The sequence below is a fragment of the Arvicola amphibius genome, chromosome 10, assembly GCF_903992535.2.
Source record: "Arvicola amphibius chromosome 10, mArvAmp1.2, whole genome shotgun sequence".
Taxonomy (NCBI): Eukaryota; Metazoa; Chordata; class Mammalia; order Rodentia; family Cricetidae; genus Arvicola; species Arvicola amphibius.
The window spans coordinates 82,669,637-82,691,079 of NC_052056.1; the positions used below are offsets into that span (position 1 = coordinate 82,669,637).

At 48.6% G+C, this 21,443-nt stretch overlaps 2 protein-coding genes across 2 annotated transcripts in view; one reads left to right on the top strand and one right to left on the bottom strand.

The window, feature by feature from the left end:
• Window positions 1-14,837, top strand: Ddx55 (DEAD-box helicase 55). The gene is made up of 14 exons (XM_038346722.1): window positions 1-171; window positions 1,351-1,401; window positions 1,481-1,567; window positions 2,766-2,857; window positions 2,973-3,035; window positions 3,911-4,060; window positions 4,883-5,072; window positions 6,980-7,062; window positions 8,356-8,487; window positions 9,816-9,908; window positions 11,083-11,197; window positions 11,528-11,696; window positions 12,331-12,623; window positions 12,837-14,837. The coding sequence occupies exons 1-14, from the start codon at window positions 64-66 to the stop codon at window positions 13,011-13,013; spliced, it is 1,803 nt and encodes a 600-aa protein (XP_038202650.1). The 5' UTR covers window positions 1-63; the 3' UTR covers window positions 13,014-14,837.
• The window catches only part of Eif2b1 (eukaryotic translation initiation factor 2B subunit alpha), a 10,705-nt gene continuing 3,049 nt past the window's right edge, over window positions 13,788-21,443 (bottom strand). The window contains exons 5-9 of the mRNA XM_038346727.1: window positions 19,390-19,502; window positions 17,739-17,807; window positions 16,949-17,024; window positions 15,281-15,406; window positions 13,788-14,494 (exon numbers count right to left, since the gene is read on the bottom strand). Of these exons, the coding sequence (XP_038202655.1) occupies window positions 14,330-14,494; window positions 15,281-15,406; window positions 16,949-17,024; window positions 17,739-17,807; window positions 19,390-19,502 (549 nt within the window). The 3' untranslated portion in view covers window positions 13,788-14,329. The remainder of the gene's footprint in view (window positions 14,495-15,280; window positions 15,407-16,948; window positions 17,025-17,738; window positions 17,808-19,389; window positions 19,503-21,443) is intronic.

The window sequence follows — 21,443 nt, forward strand, 5'->3', positions numbered from 1 at the left end:
TGCTTCTGGTGGTACTTTCTCAGTGTTCCGAGCGGTCTTACAGTGGAGGCCAGGGAAAGCGCCATGGAACACGTGACGGAGGGTGCCTGGGAGTCGCTGCAGGTGCCGCTGCATCCTCGGGTGCTGGGCGCACTGCGCGAATTGGGCTTCCCTCACATGACGCCGGTGCAGGTATCGGGCCCACTGGGAAGCGAGGCCGAGTGGTCAGCCGCTCCAATGCAGCCTCGGGGATCGGGGCAGTGCCACGCGTGTTCACGATACCCACTCCGGGGTCTCAGAGCTTCGTGCCTGCCCTAGCGACTTCAGACAGTGGCTCAATCTATGCCCTTTCCGTCTGAGAAATGATGACAATCACTTTCTTCATAGCATAGTGGGGACTAAATAAATCCAGGTGGGCGCCCAGTGACTGTGACCTGTGGTTATTATGTGGGGAAACAGAGTCTCCCTTGTCCAGTTTATCAAAAACAAGCATTCAAGCAAACCACCAAAAGCTCGCCAACCATTTATTTAGGACCTGGAATGTATCTGGGTCTTGTTTAGCCTCTGGAGACTTGGCAGTCTTGGTAGCTATCGGTGGGCCTTATTTTTAGAGGGTTGTTAGAGGAAGAAGCGTAGGAGCGAGGTAATTTATCTGAGGTAATTTAAACTGAGATAGACTCGTGCGGTGAAGTGAGGCTGCAAGCCTCTGAGGGAGTTGTCATTCTGAGACCTGAATAATCAGGGAGGGGCTTTAGGTGACTGGGGGAAGCTGATTGCCACCGAGAGAGAAATACCAGTGCAAATGCCCGGGGGCTGGTGGTAAATCCTATGCTTCCAGCGTTCTTTCAGTGGTTGAGAGCACTTGCTGCTCTTGCAGAGGACCAGGGTTGAGTTCCCGTCACCCACAGTGGATAGGCTGACCACTGAATGTAACTACAGTTCTAGGAGATCCAACACTCTTTTCTTGCATTCTTCTATGACTGTAGAGTACATACAGATAAGTAAAAATAAACTTAAAATGCTCAATGCTTCCAGCTCTTTCCTAGTCCAAGAAGGAACAATGGGAATGTTAAGACTCTTGCCACACTTGTCCTTATAGATAACTCACAGTATTTCTCTTTGTTGGTTGGTTGGTTTTGAGACAGTTCTGCCTGCCCCTCTCTCCTGAGTACTGGAATTAGAGAGGCGGGTGCCACTACACCTGGCTACAACTTGTCTCGTTTAATTCAACCCCTTGTGGTGACTGTTTACTCGGGATCCCCGCGGGGCGGAGTCCAGTTTGACCTCAGTCAGCCCTGTGTTCCTAGGACTTGGGTCTCTGTTGTTTGGCTGTGGTATTGTGTAAACAGCTGCTGTAATCTCTCCCTGCAGTCTGCCACCATCCCTCTGTTCATGAAAAACAAAGATGTTGCTGCGGAGGCTGTGAGTATCTCATGCGACAGTCTGTCCCTCGTTCTCATAGCCAAGTGGGAAGCAAGGCAAAACCTTTGTCCCTTTGCAGGTGACAGGTAGTGGGAAAACCCTGGCCTTTGTCATCCCCATTGTGGAGATTCTTCTGAGAAGGGAGGAGAAGTTAAAGAAGAGCCAGGTGAGGAGGGTTGGCTGACTGTCCTGGAGGCAGGATGGTTTAGGCCTGAGCTGAGTCCTGTTTGGTATCTGAGGAGTCTATTTTGAATTTACCTGCTTGTTAAATCGAAGTCGATGCTGGGTTGCTCTCATGACACTTGGGTACTTTCTCGGTCACCTGTGGGTATGGGTAGAAATGCCATTTTCGCTCTCATACTGTAAGCAGGTATCCTCATAAGCCATCTGTTAGTTTGTTTGTTTTAATCCTCTCTTAGCTGAAGACCCAACCTGGGACCTTGTATTTACTAGGCAAGTACTCTACTATTGAGCTATATCCATAGCTCCTCATTTTTGTGGCTTTTGTTGTGATTTTGTTGTTTAAAATACCCTCAGTGGGGGCTGAATGGACAAGAGTACTTGTTGCTTTTGCAGAAGACCTGGATTTGTTTCCCAGGATCTCCCGAGGGTTTTCAATCTCTATACCTCTAGTTATAAGGGATCTGGTGCCCTCTTTTGGCCTGGGATGCACAGGATGTGTGTCCAAGCTTTCAGGCAGAACCTCATGTGCATAAATAAAAATAAATACAATCTTTAAAAAAAAGCGTTCAATATTGGCTGGACTTAGTATTGAATGCCTTTAATCCCAGCCCTGGGAGGCAGAAGCAGGTGACTCTCTGTGAGTATAAAGTTTATCTAAGAAATGTGAGGATTTAAACTGGCAGAGGAAAATGGAACCAGCTGAGCTAGGGCTACACAGAGAGTGTATTAATTACCTTCCTGCTGCTGTGATAAATACCACGGACAAGGCAACTTATAAAAGGAAGGGTTTGCCGTGTGGTGGTGGCCCATGCCTTTAATCCCAGAACTCGGGAGGCAGAGTCAGGCAGATCTCTGTGAGTTTGAGGTCAGCCTGGTCTACAAGAGCTAGTTCCAGGACAGGCACCAAAGCTACAGAGAAACCCTGTCTTTGGAGAGTGCCGAGTGCCATCTCTGAGCCCTGTGTTGGTTATATTTTTGTTTTGTGGTGCTGGGCTTTGTTTATGGTAGGCAAGTGCCTACCGCTGAGCCGCCCTTCACAGCCCTAGGTGTGGTGATAGATGATATGCCTGAGACTGCTGAAAAGTTCTAGAAATTGTCTGAGGATACATAATGCAGCACTAATGTGATCCTCTCGGAACCTATGTACTGCTGACCCTGTGGTTTCCCCTCCCTGCGGGCAGGTCGGAGCCATCATCATCACTCCCACTAGGGAGCTGGCCATTCAGATTGACGAGGTCCTTTCGCACTTCACAAAGCACTTCCCGCAGTTCAGGTGATTGGGTGCAAGGCCCTCAAGATGGCACTTGAGGTGATGGGTGTGGAGAATCCCTATTGGCCTGGCTTGTTATTTTGCCTGACTTTGCTCCAAGTCCCATTTCTTGCTTCAGTCAGATCTTGTGGATCGGAGGCCGGAATCCTGGAGAAGATGTGGAGAGGTTCAAGCAGCATGGGTGAGCCTGCAAGTTCCTGCTCCTGCCTCTGTGTTCTTGGCTCCTAGGAAGTACCTTGGGGTCCTCCAGAGGGTGTTTCCTCCCTGCCCACTTCCTGGTTCCCTTGACCCTGTGAATACTTCATAGTCTCCGGTTGTCTTGGGAGTCGGGGCAGGTATGTAAACAACCTGGGTGTGAACGCCTGGTGCCCCCCAGTACTCACCTGTTGCTGGGCATTGCCTGGCAAGGCTGGTTCCTTGCTGCCAGCTTGTGAAGATTGTAGAGGGTGGAATTCCAAACATGTGTGTCTCAGATTTTTTTAGCAGTTGCTTATGGTCTACATTGTGTGAAAACATAACCAGCCGGTTTGCATGGTCACATCTGGCTCTCAACCTGTTGGTCTAACTCTTCCTCTCTCTCTTTCCCTGTTTGTTTTTGCTGGGATTTGAACTGCGGGCCTCATGCATACCAGACAAGTATTATGCCATGGTCACCCTTACCCCATCTGTCTCCCTCCTATAGTTGTGTTTTCTGTTGCTTCAGGTCAGAGGTCGGCCTGCGTTGTGTGGGCCTTGTGGTGTCGTGTTTCAGTTTCTCTGCTGCAGTAGAGAGAGATGGCAGAGATAGTCTACAGTAGGGGTAAAGAGTGTGGCTGTGTGCCAGCAACATGCTTGCTAACACAGGTGGCCAGTGTGGCCAGTGGGCTGGACCTTGCCTATCCTGTCCGAATCCTGGCCTGTAACCAGATCCTCCTCTCCCAGCCCTTGCTGTCTACTGTGCAGCCATCATTCTCCTAGCACGTAGATGGTCTTGCAGGGTGGGGACTTGTTATCTCGGACTTGGTATCTGTTCCTGAGATCCAGAGCACACGGTGAATGGGAACTTTCTTTCCAAAGTGGGAACATCATTGTGGCAACCCCTGGCCGCCTGGAGGACATGTTCCGGAGGAAGGCTGAGGGTCTGGACCTGGCCAGCTGTGTGAGAAGCTTGGATGTCCTGGTGCTGGATGAGGCAGACAGACTTCTTGACATGGGCTTTGAAGCAAGGTACTAGAATGGGGACTTCCTGGAGGGGCGTGAAGCTGGTAGGAGGTGCAGTGTGACTTCTGTCAAACCTCAGGTGGCTTGACCCTTCTGCTTTTGTCTCAGGGTTTAGTCCCACTTCTTTTATTTTTAAAAGATGAGTCTGTGTATTGTGCTAAAGTTTGAGACAAATTTTACTCTGTATCCCAGAGTGGCTTTGAATTCGGGATCTTTTGAGTCCTGCATGTCAGCAGCACAAACATAGGCCACTATGCTGGCTAGTTTCAGTTTTTCTGTTTTTGATGTTATGTTTTTGTTCATGGTTTCTCTGTTTAATAGACAGGGTTTTGGATATGATTCATGTATGTAGCTTGTCATGTAGTCCATGTCAATTACTATACACTTGTATTGGAGAGACCTTGAGGATGTAAAGGAGGAACAGAAATTATAATGCTTTTATCTCCCAGTGGTGTGGCCTGTGTCTGGATGATATCCCTACTTTTCTTTTCTTTCTTTTTTTTTTTTTTTTTGGTTTTGTTGTTTGTTTGTTTTGTTTTGTTTTTTTCAGACAGGGATTTTCTATGTAGTCCTGGCTGTCCTAGAACTTGTTCTGTAGACCACATTGGCCACTGTGCCCAGCTGCTATCTGTACTTTTAATATTTGATTCATTTTGTGCAGGATCTTACTGTGAAGCCCAGGCTATTCTAGAACTTAGCTCTGAAGCAGCCTAGGTTGTCAGTCCTTTTGCCTCTGCCTCTTACGTCTGTGCCCAGCTCCTCTGCTCTTTCTAATTTGTGTGTGTGTGTGTGTGTGTGTGTGTGTGCGCGCGCGCGCATTGTTTCCAGCATAAACACCATCCTGGAGTTCTTGCCAAAGCAGAGAAGAACAGGCCTTTTCTCAGCCACGCAGACACAGGAAGTGGAGAACTTGGTGCGAGCGGGCCTCCGGAACCCTGTCCGAATCTCTGTGAAGGAGAAAGGCGTGGCAGCCAGCAGTACCCAGAAGACCCCATCCCGCCTGGAGAACCATTACATGGTGAGCGCGGGGCCTGCGGCTTTGTCCTGTGCCTCCACTATCCACAGAGATGGGGCTGGCTTAAGACCAGAGGGTCGCATTGTGTGGACTATGAGCTCTTTCAGACAGCAGCTGCCTGAGGGATGTTGGCATTTATGGGCTGGCCTTTCCTTACGCTGGGCTGGGGAAGGGAGGAGCCTCATCTTCCCAGGAGTGGCAGGGCTTACCACTTGGTACAGAGCAGGAGCCAGGGCAGGATTCAGATGGGGTCTCAGCTTTGTCCCTCATAGGCCCATGACATAGGGCCGTTGGATAGTGAATCAACCCCCACGCTGCTCAGGATGGGTAGAGTCAGGAAACACTGAGGACACACAGTGACCACCCTTTCGGTCGTTTAGATGACAGTTAGAAGTGTCTCAGTACAACAACTTTTTGTCTGTTCATGCTTCTTTGTGCAACTGCCCTGGCTCTTCTGGAACTTAACTCTGTAGACAGGTTGGCAGGTGCCAGCACTTCCCAGCTAAGATTTCTTGTTTGTTTGTTTGTTTGTTTGTTTTTCAAGACAAGGTTTCTCTCTCTGACAGTCCTGGCTGTCCTGGAACTTGCTCTGTAGACCAGGCTGGCCTCGATCTCACAGAGACCTGCTGCCTCTGCCTCCTGAGTGCTGGGATTAAAGGCGTGTGCCTCACTGTGTATTTGAGAATGGCTTTGAACTCCTTATCCTCTGTCTCCTTGGCATTACAGACCTGAATTACTGTGCCCTATGAGACCAGTGTGTAACCTGCAGTGTTAGTTTTACAAAATCCAGGAAAACCCATTCACTGGGACTGAATGTTTCTGGTTGGGGCCTGGATTGAGCACGTGACTGGGGAAGGGGTGGAGCCTGTCTCCGTGGCAGTGCTTCAGGTAGTCACGTCCACTCATTTCCTGCAGCTGTGCTTGTCTTACTGTGACAGCTTTGGAACAACCTGGCCCCAGATTCAAGCTTGGAGGTAATGCGTGTTCTCCATTTCACTTGGACCCACTGCTGCCTGGGCTAGGGAGCTGGTACCGCTGCTGGCTCAGGCCTGGCTGTCTGATGGGTCTTGGGAACAGTTGCCTGATATGGCAGTGTTTTCCAGTCACAGTTTTTTTTATAAGTGTTTTTTAAAAATATTTATTTATTATTATGTATACAATATTCTGTCTGTGTGTGTGCCTGCTGGCCAGAAGAGGGCACCAGACCCGATAACAGATGGTTGTGAGCCACCATGTGGTTGCTGGGAATTGAACTCAGGACCTTTGGAAGAGCAGGCAATGCTCTTCCAAACCTCTGAGCCATCTCTCCAGCCCTCCAGTCACAGTTTTATGACATAAAGTGAACACTGGCAGCAGCACGTGATCAAGCTTCTCTGAGCTGGGCAGGCTGGGATGTCTGTCTTGTTCTCTGTGAGCCAGGCAGGCTAGGATGTCTGTCTTGTTCTCTCTGAGCTGGACAGGCTAGGATGTCTGTCTTGTTCTCTCTGAACTGGGCAGGTTGAAGGATGTCTGTCTTGTTCCCTCTGAGCTGGGCAGGCTGGCTTTGGCTCAGTGGGTGAAGGCACTGATTTCAATGTGGATACAGCATGGCAGATGGAGAGCCAATTCCTGCCAGCAACCCTCAACCTCTGTGCGTGTGCCCCTTCAAATAAGTCAGCATATTAAAATTAATAAGTGAAGGCTGTGCTGGGTGTAGTGGTGCATACATTGTTGTAATCCTAGTCCTCAGGAGAACCAGGAGTTCAAGGCCAACCTTTGCTACAAGAGTTTGAGGTCAATTTGGGCTATGTGAGACCTTGTCCCCCTAAAAAAAAAAAAAAAAATAGAAAGGAAGAAAGAAAGAAAAGGCTAGAACTGAAAACAGTTATGGGATTATTTTTGCAAATATGTGATTTTCCCCCTCCTTGTAGATATGTAAGGCAGATGAGAAATTCAATCAGCTGGTCCATTTCCTTCGGAACCATCAGCAGGAGAAGCACCTGGTCTTCTTCAGGTAGGCTCCAGGTCGGGTCTGGGGAGGCGGGCACAGTGCAGGCGCAGCTCTCGGGCTGTGTGCACCTGGTGACTAGAGCCCAGCTTCTGTGGCTCCTGCTGCGGTGATGTCCAGAAGCAGCAGCTCCTGCCTCTGCCGTGTGTGCTCAGCAGTGTCAAGGCCCATGTTCCACACCTGCCTGCCGTGTGTGCTCAGCAGTGTCAAGGCCCATGTTCCACACCTGCCTCTGCCGTGTGTGCTCAGCAGTGTCAAGGCCCATGTTCCACACCTGCCTCTGCCGTGTGTGCTCAGCAGTGTCAAGGCCCATGTTCCACACCTGCCTCTGCCGTGTGTGCTCAGCAGTGTCAAGGCTCATGTTCCACACCTGCCTCCACCTTGCCTGTCCTTCATCCTTTTGGCTTTTAAAGACAGGGTTTTTCTGTGAAACAGTCCGAACTGTCCTGAAACTCACTTTGTAGACCAGGCTGGCCTTGAATTCAGAGATCCGCTGGCCTCTGCCTCCTGAGTTCAGGACCTTTCTTTCATCTTGAGAGTCATCTTGTAGCTTCCAGATGAGCACTGTTCATGTGGTCTTGTCACGTCTTCACTGAGGCAGAGAGCGGGGAAGAAGGCAGTGCTCTTGCCTCCACCCCTTTCATTTAGACTGAGCTGAATGCTGCTCTGAGAAGCAGGGTCAGAGAGATGGTTGGAGCAGCTTGCTCAGCCACAGAGTGTCCTGCTATCACCAGGAAGATAGGAACAGGTGCCTGCTTGGGTGGGCTTGGGTTGTTTTTGTTTGTTTTATTTTAGTCAGGGATTCACTGGCTAGCCTGGAACTAGCTATATAGACCAGACTGGTCTCAAACTCAGAGATCCACTTCTTTCTGCCTCCCCAGTGCTGGGTTGAAAGGTATATGCCAACATATTCAGTATGGCTTCTCTTTTTCCTCTCTAATCTGTTTTGACTTTTGTACAATGAAATGCATCAGACTGGTCCCAGGCTTGGTCTCTGCTATAACCCCAGTACTTGGGAGGCCAAGCAGAAAGACAGGAAATTCAAATCCCATCTGGATTTGATGACAGCAGGGGGAAGTAGATCCTGCTTACTGGGTCATTGGTAGACAGCAGGACGCATGTCAGGGTTTGCACTGGCGTTTGAGGGGTTGGATGGATGGTGAGGAGGAGCGAGGGGCTGCTTCGACAGGTCTGTACCCACTGTCCCGAGAGTTCCTGTTTACACCTGCCCCTCTCTGCATCCTTCCCCAGCCCCTGGTCTCCAGTGGCCGGTGACTGAGCGCTTTCTCTTCTGCACAGCACGTGCGCGTGTGTGGAGTACTACGGGAAGGCCCTGGAGGCACTGCTGAAGAGAGCCAAGATCCTGTGCATCCACGGGAAGATGAAGTACAAGCGCAATAAGATCTTCATGGAGTTCCGCAAGCTGCAGAGGTCAGTGGGGACCGGTGTCCTCGGTGGCAGGTCGGGTCACCAGTCACCCGACTCCTCAGGTCCTGCACTTGCCCCTTCTCCCTCTGCCCTCCTGGAGCCTCTTTGGTTCTTAGTTATTACATCTTTGAAGGCACCCAGAGCCTGCTTTGGACCCTCACCCCATACACTACGCTGGGGTCACCTAGTTTTTACTAGATTTCTCTGCTCCATCACAGGCCTGTGTAGTCAGGAGCCTCATGTGTGTTCACTGCTGTGTCTCCCAGGGCTTGGCACAGTGGAGGTTTAAGGAACTACTTGCCCCCCCTGGTAAACGAGCAAACACAGTCCCTTAGTCTTTTTGGGACAGGTCCTGCTGTGGGCTATAGAGCGCTGGCTAGACAGAGGGGATTTGGGGTGTCTTGATGAGCACAGCTGTTCCTGTTTTTCCTAAGCATTGTATGGCTCCATTCAAGCAGCAACAAGAACACAGCGGCACCCTGCTGCTGTTCTAGTCACAGAGTAAAGATGTCACTTGTTTTCTAGTGGCTGCTGAGGGCAGGCCCCTACAATTTTATTTCTCAAGTGGAAATGCATGAATTAAGATAATTTAAACCAGAGGTTAGAGAGTTGGCTTAGTGGTTAAGAACATTGGCTGTTCTTCCAAAGGACCCAGGTTCAATTCCCAGCACCCACATGGGCAGCTCACCACTATCTGTAACATCCAAGATCTGACACCGTCACACAGACATACATGCAGGCAAATAAAAATTAAAAAAATTAAGCCAGCTGTGGCAGTACATGTTTGTAACCCCAATGTGTGGGAGATTGAAACAGGAATGAAATTCAAGGGTACCCTGGACTACAGAGGGATGGACCAGAGGACCTTGTCTCAAAAGGGAAATAGGGTCTGGGTGAGGCTCAGTGGTTGGCAGTGCACTTGTTAGCACACAGAGGCCCTGGCCCCACCCTAGTACTGGCTAGAAAGAATCTTTTTGCTGTCTCTCCCACTCGTGTGTGTGTGTGTATGTCCATGACATTTTATTATTGATTATGCGTGATGTGTGTAGATTTATGCATGTGAATCCAGGTCTGGAGTTATTAACCAGTGGATATGAGCTGCCTGTCATGGGTGCTGAGCCATCTCTGCAGCCTCCTCTAGTCCCCACTTTTGTTGGAAGTTTATAAAGTCTGGGAAGATTGTAGGAGGAAGAAAAAAGAAATCAAAGAATTACATTTAAAAAAGTAGCTGTTTCTGTGAGAGACTCCAGAGCCCTGTACTGCTGTCGCTGGGGTTGGAACACATGATGGATAGGGATGGCCAGGCTCATGTGCTGCTCTCTCATTCCTAGTGGGATCCTGGTGTGCACGGATGTAATGGCCCGGGGAATTGATATTCCTGAAGTTAACTGGGTTTTACAGTACGACCCTCCCAGCAATGCCAGGTACGTGTGAGGTATTGTTCCTCTGTCTAGGGATTGAGCTGAGTAAGACAGGAACATGGAGGGGGTGAATGTGCAGTGAAATTTTAAACTTTTTTTTTTTTTTTTTTTTTTTGAGACAAGAGTCTCTTGTAGCCAGAGATGGTCTTGAACTTCTGATCATCCTGCCGTCACCTCTTGAGTGTTGGGGTTACAGGCATGTGCTACCATATCTGGCTTTGTTTTGTTTTTGTTTTTTGAGACAGGGTTTCTCTCTGTAGCTTTGGAGCCTGTCCTGGAACTAGCTCTTGGCCTCGAACTCACAGTGATCTGCCTGCTTCTGCCTCCCGAGTGCTAGGATTAAAGGTGTGCACCACCACCGCCCGGCTTCTGGCTTAGTTTTGAAATCAAAGCACTCTACCAGCTGGGTGATAGCTCAGCTCCTGAAACATTCAATTCTGGAAGTAGGCAAGTGGTCAAATAGCTTTGGTGTGTTGTTCTAGCAATCACGTTCAGACAGCTAGGTGTGGTGACTCCTGCTTATAATAGTGGTATTTAGGGGGCTAAGGATGGAAGTCCAGAGTTTATCAGCCTGGGCTGCAAAGTTGAGATACTGTCTGTAAAGTGTGTGTGTAGAGGATAAATAAAAACGAAAGTGCAAATTACAGAGTATTGAAAAGAGCACCAGACTACTCTAAACCGCGTCTCTCCGAGAGTGAGCGGACACTCCTCACACACTTATCTCTTTTTTATTTTTGGTGTTTGAAGACAGGGTTTCTCTGTAGCCCTGGAACTCGTTGCTGCCCCATGTAGATCCACCTGCCTCTGCCTTAGGAGCGCTAGGACTAGAGGATGCGCCGCCGTGCTGTTTTCCTCACACACTTTGGAAATGTCAGAGCTGCATTCAGATTCAAGTGATGCTTTTCCTGACATCTGTCATTCCAGGGCACTTTCTCTTTAGGCTTTTTCTTGTTTCTCAGTTTTGCCCTGTGACTGCTGTGTGATCTGAGGAAGCCCAGCTTTGGTTGGTTGGGTGTCCTCAGAGCCAGCAGACCATCCCTCAGATCCTGTCTGCAGCGTCTGTTTCTCTGCACCTCCTCTATACTCGCTATGCAGCACTGTGTGGTGCGACAGCTGTGTGGCTGAATCCTGACTGCTCACTGCCACCCTGGGGTACTGCCCCACCCTGTCCCCTTAGTGCCTTTGTGCATCGCTGTGGACGCACAGCCCGGATAGGCCACGGCGGCAGCGCTCTGGTGTTCCTACTGCCGATGGAGGAGGCGTACATCAACTTCCTGGCCATTAACCAGAAAGTAAGTGGCACACTGCCTGGTAGCTGGTGGTTAGCAACTGAGAGGAGGTTAGCAACTCACCTGGGCTGTGTTGGGAGGCATTGGCCAGCATCATAACTTGGGAACACTGCCTATTGTTGCCTGCTATCTTACTAGTTGGGACTGTTATGTGCAATGTCATTTTCAAACTTAAAAAAAAAAAGAGCTCCAAGCTCACATTTGACTAAGGAACGTGCTTGGGCTGGATTTGGCCCCTGGATCTTGGTGTACTGTGCTGTCCTTGGTTTATTAGCTCTGGAAAGTACTGGGTTGGAGGGACTGCAGGGAAGTAAGATGGTGGTCTGTGTATAGTGCCCCCTGCAGGAGATGAGCCTCCAGAGAAACACAGTAGACCTTCTGCCAAAGCTCCGGGCCATGGCCATGGCCGACAGGGCAGTGTTCGAGAAGGGCATGAAAGCCTTCGTGTCCTTCGTCCAGGCTTATGCAAAGCACGAGTGCAGCCTCATCTTCAGGCTGAAGGGTAAGCAGGTGCTTTGCCTTCTCTAACCTTTTTTTTTGGGGGGGTGGGGGGAGACAGGGTCTTTCTGTAGCCCTGCCGGTTCCTGCTATGGAGACCAGGCTGGCCTCAAACTCAGAGATCTTACTTCTGCCCACCCCAAGTACTGGGATTAAAGCTGGGTGCCACTATGTCTGGCATAATCATATTTCTTCTTACTTCTCTGAGTCTTTGGGTGATGAGGGTTGCTTTGTCTTAATGAAATATGTGGCATGTTAGGTTAGTGTTCATAAAAGTAAAAAAAGTCCTATATAGAGCTCTGAGTAGATGCAAAATAAACTGCCATTTCCATTTTGAAAAATGTTTCTTAAAAATTCTAATTAAAAAGCTGGGCGGTGGTGGCGCACGCCTTTAATCCCAGCACTTGGGAGGCAGAGGCAGGCGGATCTCTGTTAGTTCGAGACCAGCCTGGTCTACAAGAGCTAGTTCCAGGACAGGCTCAAAAAAGCCACAGAGAAACCCTGTCTCGAAAAACCAAAAAAAAAAAAAAAAAAAAATTCTAATTAAATTTATGACATCATTTAATGAAGAAACATCACGAAGAACCCGTGCCCAGCTGTGATTCTTGCAGTGCTGACTCTAAGCTCTTATCTATTAGATCTCGACTTTGCGAGCCTTGCTCGAGGGTTTGCTCTGCTAAGGATGCCCAAGATGCCAGAACTGAGGGGGAAGCAGTTTCCAGATTTTGTGCCCACAGACGTCGATACTGACATGATTCCATTTAAAGATAAAATTAGAGAAAAACAGAGGCAGAAACTTTTGGAGCAAAAAAGAAAAGAGAGGACAGAAAATGAAGGGAGAAGAAAGTTCATCAAAAATAAAGCTTGGTCGAAGCAGAAGGCCAAGAAGGAGAGGAAGAAGAAGATGAATGCGAAGAGGAAAAAGGATGAGGTAAAGTGTGGTGCTCTTTGTTCCTTAACTTCCTTCTTAGAACCCCGACAGTGAGGACAGCAAGGTGGCCACAGTTGGCCTGGGCTGTGTGGATGCTGCACTCCCCATTCATTTTGGGGCCTCTGGTGTTAGTTGACCCTGGCTCCTGTAGGCCCAACAGGACCTGCTGCTTACTAGAGCCGCAGCTAACAGCCTTGTTGCTTCTGCTCTCAGGGTTCGGATATCGATGACGAGGACATGCAGGAACTCCTTAATGATACAAGGCTCTTGAAAAAGTTTAAGAAAGGTAAGATCACAGAAGAAGAATTTGAGAAGGGGTTGCTGACAAGCACCAAAAGAACAGTCCCACTGACAGACTTAGGGGTCTCAGACTTGGAAGAGGACGGCTGACCTCAGCCTCAGGTGAAGGCTATTATGCCACCACCCACACTCCTGCCCTTTCCGGAAGACTGTTCTGGAAAGCTGCCTGCGCTGACGGGGAAACACCAAAGAACTGTACACCCACGAGCACTACAGTCCTACCAGAGTCTCACAGAACTGTTTCGTTATTTGAATGGATATCTGTACTTTATAACAGATGTCAGTATTGATTTTGATTGTGCTTTTTCTGGTGTAATTTTGTACTTTATATTAGACTTAAAATTTTCATATATATGAAATATTTTATATGAATATGAATATATATATACTTATTTTAAATTATTACCTTTTAAAAACAGATACTGTAGTACACTTGATTTTAGGCCTTGTAAAATTTCTAAGTATTCCCAGTCAGATGACCTCCCCTTCCTTCCTCCCACCCAAATGTGGCATGTCCTGTGCAGGCCTGTCTGGAGCACCTGCAGATTCAGAGGCGGCTATGCACAGTGGGTTCTAGGTTCCTTCTTTCCTTTGCAATAGGGGCTACACTATGTAGTCGAGGATGATTTCAGAACGATCCTCCTGCCTCAGGCTCTGTGTGCTGGGGTTACAGGCTGCGCCACCACACCCGACTAGAGTGAGGACATTTTAGTATTGACTCTGGTGCTATCTTACTGGCAGATAGATGTCAGCCAGGGATGGAATTCTGTCCTGAGACAATGCTGCTAGGCTGTTTGTGGTGTTCCGCACAACTGTGCTTATAGTTTCTGGCCTGGGGCTCCTGGTACTGATGCAATAACCATATTCAAATCGTTCATATAATTTATTTTAAAAGATCCTGATCTGTTCCCATGTTTAATTTACAAAAGCTGTTGGGGACTTAATCATATTTAAAGTAAACTACTTTATAGACAGAGGTTAGGTCCAGACATTCTGTAAGCAGCATCCTGGAAGGCATTGGTGTTTTCCTGTCTGGCCTGACCCTGCTGAGGAGGTGCAGCCAGCAGTGTCTCCTGCCTTGTCTGTAAGGCGCCACGATGTGTTCTCAGTGGTCGCCACCGCAGAGCGGCCTGCGTCACTTTCACTGATTGAGAAGAGGGTCCCCACTCGTGTGCTGTCTTTCCTTGGTTTGCAGCCAGTCACCTAACTGTACTTCCGCAGACAGTGGGTTTCTGAAACCAGAAGGATGCTTCAGCTTGGTTCTATAACTGGGAACAGGTTTCAGATGTGACAGAGCTGAGTTGAAAGGATTCGCCAGGACTTCCGACACGAACCGATTCAGTTTGGAGCCGGCTGGCTCACCCTTGCACACGTGCTCCCTGCAAGCTGGCAGGAGGGAACTCTGCTCACAGGTACAGCTTGATGAGCTCATCACTTACAGCAGATGGCGTCAGCACGCCCAGGTCCGTAAACAGCAGGGTGATCAAGGACGGGGAAGTATAGTCGACCCACGGGTGTTCCTCTTTGAGGTCCTGCCCAGTCTGCACAGACTTGAGAGTGTCTGCCTTGTACTGAGGAGGGAAGAACTTGTATTAGTTGGGTTGGCCTCGTATTCAGGCTCTCTACTGCTGAGGCTGTAGTTTGAGCACAAAGTGAGCTCACGTCAGGACTGCCCCCATGTCGGGAAACTGGCTGTGTGGCAGGCTAGGAGGGACAGTACTCACAGGATCCCATCCCATCCCAGATAAGCAAATCTACACTGAAAGGGCCTGACCAAGGTCATGTTTTATAAAAACAGGTGGGAATGAAGATGAGTTGATTCTAAGGCTGGGGTTCCACCACCAGCCACACAGTATGGTGCTATTTCATTTGTATTTTAATAAATAAAGCTTGCCTGAAGATTAGAGACTAAAACAGCTACCTTACAGACCAGGCAGTGCTGACACACACCTTTAATCCAGTATCCACACTAGTTTGCCGTAGAAACCAGGCAGGAGTGGTGCACACCTTTAATCCCAGCCCTAGAGAGGAATATAAAGCGGGAGGAGACAACTCTCTCACACAGTCTCATCCCGAGATTCCTGGAGGCAGGATCGCCATTTCAGACTGAGGTAGAGGTAAGAGTCAGTGACTCGCTGTTTTGCTTTTCTGACATTCAGGTTGAACCCCAATTTGTGCCTCAGGGTTTTTATTAATTGTGCTACGGCACAGCTTCTCTGCTAAGTAAATAAACAAGATGGAGACTGCCCACAGTGTGTCCTGGTACCATAGAAGAGCACTGGAGGTCAGCAGTGGAAGGTGAGAACCTTTCTAGAACATTATAGAATCGAAGACCCTGTCAGCTATGTAAAACCCACCTTAAACTTATCTGGGACGTCTTGCTGGTTGAGTGGGAAGAGCCGCACAAACTTGAAGCTTTCTGCGACCACATAGAAGGGTTTGTTTTGGGCTTTGGCACACACGGCCATCTGGTTGGTCCCAATCTGAGAAGTCAGGGAAATGGAAGAGATGCAAGGTTAGCTTGTACAACTCACTGCGGTGGAAGCATGGAGTAAGGGCAATTCTGGCATGGTAAATTTTTTGTTTCGTTTAGTTTTTTGAGACTGGCTTGTTTTCTTTCTTTAAAGGTCCTCTTTGAGGGCTAGGAATTTAGCTCAGCTGGCAGAATGCTGGTCTAGCATGCTGAAGTCATGAGTTCAAGCCCCAGCACTGCCCAAATCAGGCCCTGGTGGGAAAAATGTTATCCCTAGAGATTACGGGGAGGTAAGGCAGGAGGATTAGAAATTCAAAGGCATGCTCAACTACATACTGAGTTCAAGGCAGCATAAAATATCTTTAAAAAAAAGAGAGAGAGGAAAAAGGAAGAAAGAAAACAGACCAGGCAGGTGGGTTTGAGGCCAGCTTGGTCTACAGAGCTACTTCAGGACTGCTAGGGCTACACAGAGAAACCCTGTCTTCAGAAACAAACAAAAAGGGGGCTGGAGAGATGGCTCAGTGGTTAAAAGCATTGCCTGCTCTTCCAAAGGTCCTGAGTTCAATTCCCAGCAACCACATGGTGGCTCACAATCATCTGTAATGGGGTCTGGTGCCCTCTTCTGGGCTGCAGGCATACACACAGACAGAATATTGTATACAGAATAAATAAATAAATATTTTAAAAAAAAAAGAAACAAAAAACCAAAACACTTTTTTTCTTCCAAGATAAATGGTCCCAAACCACATGAAAAGGTGTCCAGTATCACGAGCTAGAGAAAAGCAAGTACAGCCAAGACGAGCCACTTCACACCTCCCAGGGACCGAAGGCGCTTGCTGACCAGTGTCCCAGCAGCACTCTGCACCACAGCCAGGGGAGGGAAAGCCAATGTCCACTATCAGTGACCATGGCCACATGGTCAGTGTCCATGAGCACACTGTCAAAGGACACAGCCCTGACACCCACTGCAGTTGGGGGCTGGGGATATGACTGGGGCGGCAGGTAGTGAAGTATGCCAAGATCAAAGCCGTGAGCTGGCGAGTCTCCTTGTGTCAGTAGCACTGGGAAAGTCAGGACAGAACAAAGGGGACCCAGGGACATGGGAAAAGGCCATCTGGGACAAACAAAGTTTTACAAACACTGGTGACAGCATGGTGTGATCATGCTGAAAGCCACTGAACCAAAGCCTCAAGATGCTGCATGCACAGAGTAACATGACCAAGATGCTGTGTCATGGACAGTTTCCTAGGCAAGAAAACCCCGAGGACTAATACCTTCAATCAAATGTAAACAAAGCCAGAGACATTCAACTCTCTAAGCTGAATCTGTTTTGCCTGGGTGTGGTAATGCATACCTGTAATCTTAGCACTTGGGAGGCAGAGACCGGAGGATCAGGCCAGCCTCAGCCATACAAGACCCTGTGTCAAAACACAGATCCAAACAAAAGCACCTATCTGTGTAAATGTGCAAATTGACAAGCGTCACAAAGGCCAGCCTCTAAAGATGAAATCTGTGCTACAGGGGCGTCCAAGGCCAGTGTGGCAGTACCCACCTTGTTAATAATGCCTCCGTTCTCAACCACTCCTTCAGCACCAACTATGACAAGATCTGCTTTCTCCATGATATAGCTGAGGAAATGGACAAAAGGAAAGGCTTCACATACTTTTCTTGGCTCTAGTTAATGTCTGATGGTGGTGAGTTCTTCCCACAGCTGCTGTTTTCACAAGGGCGTCTGCCACAGGCAGCTGCCCTGGCACTGTACCTTGCCACGGCATTAAAATTGTTGAGCCAAGGTCTCAGTTTGTAGCCTCGGTTGGCCTGGAACTCAGAGATCCACCTGTCTCTGCCTTGCAGTGCTAATGGGTCGAGTCACAGTTTACTTTTTGAGACAGAAAGAGCTGCTGAAAGTGTTTATGGAACACACTCCTAGCCTCCTTAATAATGCGCTTTCTCTCTCAGAGATGACGCCTCTTCAGTGATGACACTTGACGGCCCACTGCTCACCACAGGCTGACCTTATCCTTTTACTCAGAAAACAGGAGAGGCTGAGCGTTCCACCCACGCTAGCAATTCCAGCACTTGGGAAGCTGAGGAAGGACTGAGTTCCAGGCCAGACTGGGCCACAGGAGCCTGTTTCAGAAATAAGACCCCCGCCACTAACATGCATGAACCTGGGTCCAATGCTGGGCCCTCTCACGACCTTGTGAGAACCTTGCTACTGCAGAGTGGCTGCCTATTTGTTAAGGGAGAGATGCTAAGTCAGATTTTATGGATGGGATTCACACTCCAATTCGAAAGCCCTGCTTGGAGCCAGCACGCACATGCGGGAGAGTCATACTTACCCAACAGCAGCATCCAGCACCACGGTGACAGGAACATTGAGGTGGCAGAGGGCTTTGGCCATTTTCCTCCTGAAGGTGACATGAGGACATTAGATAAAGTCGAAAGGTCCACAGTGATGCGTGATGAACTTGATTTAGACAGGGACGTCCTGTGACCTCAGTGGCTTAGGGGGCAGGTCGTGACTCTGGACCAGGGAAAGGAGAACCCAAGTTCTTTAATTTTTTTATCTTTATTTTTTTTAAGATCTAGTTGCTTTTATTTTCTGTGTGTGGTAGTCTGAATGTATTTGACCCCCATAAGCTCACAGGGAGTGGCACTATAGGAGGTATGGCTTTGTTGGAGCAGATATGGCCTTGTTGGGGGAAGTGTGTCACAGTCCACTTCCTGTTGCTTTCTGATCAATATGTTGCCAACCCCGTGTCGGCCTGCCTGCTGCCATGCTCCCCACCATATTATGGACTGAACCTCTGAAACTATAAGTGAGCCACCACAATCAGATGTTAGCCTTTACAAGAGCCGCTGTGGTTATTGTGCCTCCTCACACCCCTCACACCAAGACAAACCCTAAGACAACATGAGTAAGTGTTTTCCCTGCATGGGCCAGACACACCACATGCACACCTGGTGTCTGAGGAGGCCAGAAGAGGGCGTGGGATTCCCTAAAGATGGAGTTACAGATGGCTGTGAACCACCATTTAGGTATTGGGGATTGAACCTAGATCTTCTGTAAGAGCAGTTAGTGCTCTTAACTGCTGAGCCATCACTGGTTCTCTCTCTCTCTCCCCTCTCTCCTCTCTCTCTCTCTCTCTCTCTCTCTCTCTCTCTCTCTCTCTCTCTCTCTCTCTCTCTCTCTCTCTCTCTCTCTCCCTCTCCCTCTCCCTCTCCCTCTCCCTCTCTCTCTGAAACAGGGTTTCCCTGTGTAGCCTTGGATGTCTTGGAACTTGTTCTGTAGTACATCAGGCTGGCCTTGAACTCAGAGATCTGCCTGCCTCTGCCTCTCACGTGCTGGACTAAAGGTGTGTGCCACCATGCCTGGCTTATCACTAGTTTCTTAAACTACAAAGTTGTAGGTACAGCTCTGGTGTGCCTGACTAGCATGTGCAGGACCTGGATTCACTCCTCAGCATGACAAAGAAAAACAAAAACTATACTCTTAAAGGAACCTGGTAATGAAGTCAGCTGAGAACAAAGTTTGCTTTTCGTGTCATCTGGAGATGGTTTTGTCAATCACCAACTGATAAAAGCTTTTCATACAGTCTCCTGCTGTTCCTCTGATGTAACTCTCTAAAGAAAAATCCTTAAAGGTTGGAGAGATGGCTCAAGGTTAAGCTGCTCTTACAAAGGTCCTGAATTCAAATCCAAATCCCAGCAACCATATGGTGGCTCAAAACCATCCATAACAAGATCTGGCGCCCTCTTCTGGCCTGCAAGCATACATTCAGGCAGAACACTGTATATGGATTAAATAAATAAATCTTAAAAAAAAAAAAAAGAAGAAAAAAGAAAAACCCTAAAAATTGAAAAACAAGCAAAAAAAGCTACAGCCTGTACTGTGCCCCTCAAACCCACAGGGACTCTCCTCCCAGGGTCAGAACAGTCATGAATGGGTCCTAGGCAATGCTGACTCACTGGCCAGTGCAAGATACTTGCCCGGATAAATCAGGCTGAGACTCCGTGATATACACACTGAACCGCTTCTTGGCTGCCACGGCTTCTTCTAGGACTCTCAGGACGACTCTGGAGTAGGCGTGAGTCAAGATTCTCTATGGAACAAGAAACCTCATCAGAGGGGCAGGCTGCCAGTCAGCCACTGTGCTGCCTGCACTACTGTATGACTCGTGCTTACAGCCCCGTATGCTGCAGATCAACCACAATTGGAAGGGTGACTCTGACAGCCCACGGAAGTTCAACACTCCTGACCCGAGAGGAACCCAAATGTACAGAAGACGTCAAGGGTTGGCTCTCTGCCAATAAGCTAGAGCTTGCATACTTGGGCTTACAGGGCTGGGAAGGGGAGGTAACACAGGCCTGATGAGACCCTGGCAGCGCAAGGCCAGGGGAACAAGGCCCTAGGGGTCCTCTGTCACATCATCCCACTGTTGCAGAGCCACCTGAGTTTTCTAGAAGAGGTAAAAATCTAATAGATATCTAACTGTATGCAGGTTAAGCTAAGAGATTTCATTTCCAAAACTGATGAGCACTGTGGGGTTAATACAGCTGTCTGGCACAGATAATTGTGGACTCACACACAGACTATGCTCTAGGATGTAGAGGACCACACAAGGCGTGGTGGTGGACATGTCTCACCAGAATTGCAGGTTCTCAGGTAGCATCTTGAACCTGAGGAGTCTTCATTTAACAAGCCTGAGGGTGATCCGCCCGCAGGTTCAAGATTCAGCAGCTCAGATTTTTTTTTTTTTTTTTTTTTTTTGTAGACAGGGTTTTTCTGTAGCTTTGGTACCTGTCCTGGAACTAGCTCTTTTATACTCACAGAGATCTGCCTGCCTCTGCCTCCCGAGTGCTGGGATTAAAGGCATGCGCCACCACCGCTCAGCAGCAACTCAGATTTTAATCCATCTGTTAACCCGGTTAAGAGCTGTGGGTGGTGGGGGCTGGAGAGATGGCTCAGAGGTTAAAAGCACTGCCTGCTCTTCCAAAGGTCCTGAGTTCAATTCCCAGCAACCACACGGTGGCTCATCTGTAATGAGGTCTGGTGCCCTCTTCTGGCCTTCAGGTATACATGCAGAAAGAATATTGTATACTAAATAAATATTTTTTTTAAAAAAAGAGCTGTGGGTGGTACAGGCAAGAAACACACACCACAGCACAGCCAGTGTCATGGCTGTGTCTCCACTTGGCCTAGGTGTGGTCTGACACTGCCATTAACACAGCTCCGTGTCCACCTCCCAGTAAGTCACAAATACTTAATAGCATACTTCAAAGCTGGGAAATGCAGTAAAGTCGTGAGGTGTGGTACATGGAGGCTGAGTGGTGGGGGCTGTGCTGATGCTCAGGAAACGTGAAGGCTTTATCACCTGGTGGAGTGGACAAGCTGGAGACTGGCTCTACCTGTTATTCCTCACTTGACGAGGAGCAGGCTACGGCTGTGAAGAGGACAGCTCCACCCAGGACTGATGGTGGCTCAAATACATGGCAGTGACCATGGGAACAGCTGGTCTGGACAGACTCATTTCAGGTTGGAGATCTAACTACACACCCAATCATAAAAACACTTTAGAGCAGGTGGAATGGCTCAGTGGGTAAAGGTGCTTGTCACTAAGCCTTAGACCCTCAGATCCTACGCAGTGGGAAGACCTCCTCACACTTGCTGTGGCACCTCTGCACACTCACACAAACACATAATTAAGAAACAAATGTAATTAAAAATACTTCTTAAAAAAATAGCTTTCTAAGAGGCTATGGACGTAGTTCAGTGGTAGAGCATGTCTAGCATATTTGAGGTCCTTACTTTCATCTCCAGATCCAATTAAAAAAAAGGTTAAAATCACTTATGTCGGTCCCATGTTCTCCTAGTTCATGATGGTGAGAATCTGTGTTTGTAGAGCACTAGCTACAGGCGGCATCTCATGTATGTCCCACCCACCCAGCCAGTCAGCTGCTGCTGTCCTTATTAACAGACTAGAAAACTGCAAGACAGAAAACTGACTTGTCCCAGCAGTCGGTGGCAGAGTCAGGACTTCAGG

Coding starts and splice junctions, on each gene's coding strand:
- Ddx55 (XM_038346722.1), top strand. CDS start 64: ATGGAACACGTGACGGAGGGTGCCTGGGAGTCGCTGCAGGTGCCGCTG. Junction 1,568..2,765: donor AGAAGTTAAAGAAGAGCCAG/GTGAGGAGGGTT, acceptor CCCTGCGGGCAG/GTCGGAGCCATCATCATCAC. Junction 11,198..11,527: donor TCCTGGCCATTAACCAGAAA/GTAAGTGGCACA, acceptor GTCTGTGTATAG/TGCCCCCTGCAGGAGATGAG.